The sequence below is a fragment of the Rhinopithecus bieti genome, unplaced genomic scaffold (genome assembly GCF_001698545.2).
Source record: "Rhinopithecus bieti isolate Rb0 unplaced genomic scaffold, ASM169854v2 scaffold_22694, whole genome shotgun sequence".
NCBI lineage: Eukaryota > Metazoa > Chordata > Mammalia > Primates > Cercopithecidae > Rhinopithecus > Rhinopithecus bieti.
In genome coordinates, this window is record NW_016810443.1 from 5,199 (window position 1) to 7,185 (window position 1,987).

A 1,987-nucleotide genomic window follows, 5' to 3' on the forward strand; every position below is an offset into this window, starting at 1 on the left:
GCATTCTGTTTAAAGGCAGAGGTACATCATCACTTTTAAAAACATGTCAAGGCAAACATACACATTTTACCTAGAATACCTCATTTGCTAATGATGCATCATTACTCTACTTATATTTAGTAAAGTGAACAGGGTAGTATTATAACCTGTTTATATTCAAGGAACATAGTAAACTAGCTGACAAAATTTACCTATCTGAAAGAAAAAAACAGTCGATTGAGATTGGCAAGGTAGGATTAGCTTTCCAATGCAGAGCAGGACAACTCTTGCCATAACATGAATGTTAATAAAGGAGTTCACTGCCGTGAATACTTAGGATACATAGGTACATGGCCAACTCCAGACCTAAGGGCAATATAAAGCTACTCAAAACAAAATACCCCACACATAATAATAACCCCGTTCCCTATCAGAGCTTTATTTCTGTTATGGTATATCAGCCTCATAGTACACCCGGCACAGTGCTGCATTAGGGCGGCATACAAAAGCATCGGTTTCTCTTCCCAACTCCGTTAGCTGTTCCAATGAAGACACACAAGGATAATGATCTTTTAACATATCTGGCAATTTAGAAGTTTTCTCTTGAAGACGTCGAGAACGTCTCACTGGTGTTAAGAACTTCAGCTCTTTAAATGCAGAATTTGTTTCATCAAACTGCACCTTCTTTTTCACACTTTGCAAGTATGGTGTACTAGACACATTATATTTAATTAAGCAACTTGTCCTCGTTTCTGTACTGGGGGTTTTAACATCATGGGTTGGATCTTTTGTTTTGTTCTCTTGCTCTTTCTCACAATCTTGAAGTAGCAAATTTCTATGATGTTTACTCTCCATTTCCAGTTTTTCTGGATCTACATCAACACCTGTATCTTCAATACTGACTTCTTTGACTTCTTCCTTGGTTGCACAAGCCTTCTCCATATTTTCTCCTAAATTAGCTTTTTCTTGACTCTTCATTGTTAGAATATCTACAATCGTGTGTCGCATCTCTTCAATAGGCTGAGCCCCTGCTAGAATGGCTTTCTCATAGATTGCAATAATATTTTCAATAGGACTTGTGATTGGTTCAATAAGTGCAAGACATATCCAATACTTAACAAGCTTTTTGGCATCTGGAATATTTTTAATCAGGTCATTCAGTGTGATCAGTATATCTTCTTTTGGACATCCCTCATTAATCAAGTTCAGGCATTCAGAAAATGTGTTGTTTACTTTTTCAGTAAATAATCTTTGTTCATCTTCTTCTGCCATAGTAGTCCAAAAAGACCTAACTGGTTTTTCATTTTGTCCTTCAGGCTCATGCTGAGTAACTACTGAGTTAGGGGGCCTTTTCAGCACTCTTCCTTTGCCAGCTTTCCACTCACTCAGACGAGCTTTTCTCTCTTCTGAGGTTTCTTTGGGCTGAGCTGATCTACTATCAACAGTTGCTTTTCCTGTAGTATGTCTTCGCTGGTCAACGGGCTTTGACTTTTCCATCAGTTTATCATTAGACAGTGAAGCAGGCCTGGTTACAACTTCAGATGCTATGCATCTTGATAGTGTCTTATTTCTTATTACATTTTGAGAAGAACTGGTTTTGACACTAGATAAAGCTGTTTTTGATTGTAATAGTTCTTTTTCACGAGGCCCTTTCCGGATTGTAACATTGGCAGAGGTTCTACTGATGCCTTGTTTCACAGTGTCCTGGGTATTACTGTGATGACTTCTAATAGGAGGTCGCACAAGTTGTGTGTTCTGAGATGTAGTGCTCACAAATTTAGTAGTGGCAGCCATATTGGAGGATCTATTACTTTTCACTGTTACACTGCTGGTGTTTACAGGCTGAGGCTTTGTGGCTTTAGCGACAGTGGCTGAAAGTTTCTTCGTTGCTGCAGAACTCTCATCTTTGACTTGTAAAGGTTTTCTAAATGAATTAATCTTAGACTGAACAATCTGGCCACGATAAGATCCAAGCACAGGTTTCTTGGGTATGTTAGCATCTTGCTTT

General features: G+C 38.4%; 1 protein-coding gene across 1 annotated transcript; it reads right to left on the minus strand.

Moving 5' to 3' along the window:
• Positions 1-136: 136 nt before the first annotated feature.
• On the minus strand, positions 137-1,981 carry LOC108542127 (cytoskeleton-associated protein 2). The gene has a single exon (XM_017891999.1). The coding sequence runs from the start codon at positions 1,771-1,773 to the stop codon at positions 427-429; it is 1,347 nt and encodes a 448-aa protein (XP_017747488.1). The 5' UTR covers positions 1,774-1,981; the 3' UTR covers positions 137-426.
• Positions 1,982-1,987: the final 6 nt, after the last annotated feature.

Bases quoted from the DNA above. Each gene is read 5' to 3' on its own strand.
- LOC108542127 (XM_017891999.1), bottom strand. From the start codon at position 1,773: ATGGCTGCCACTACTAAATTTGTGAGCACTACATCTCAGAACACACAA.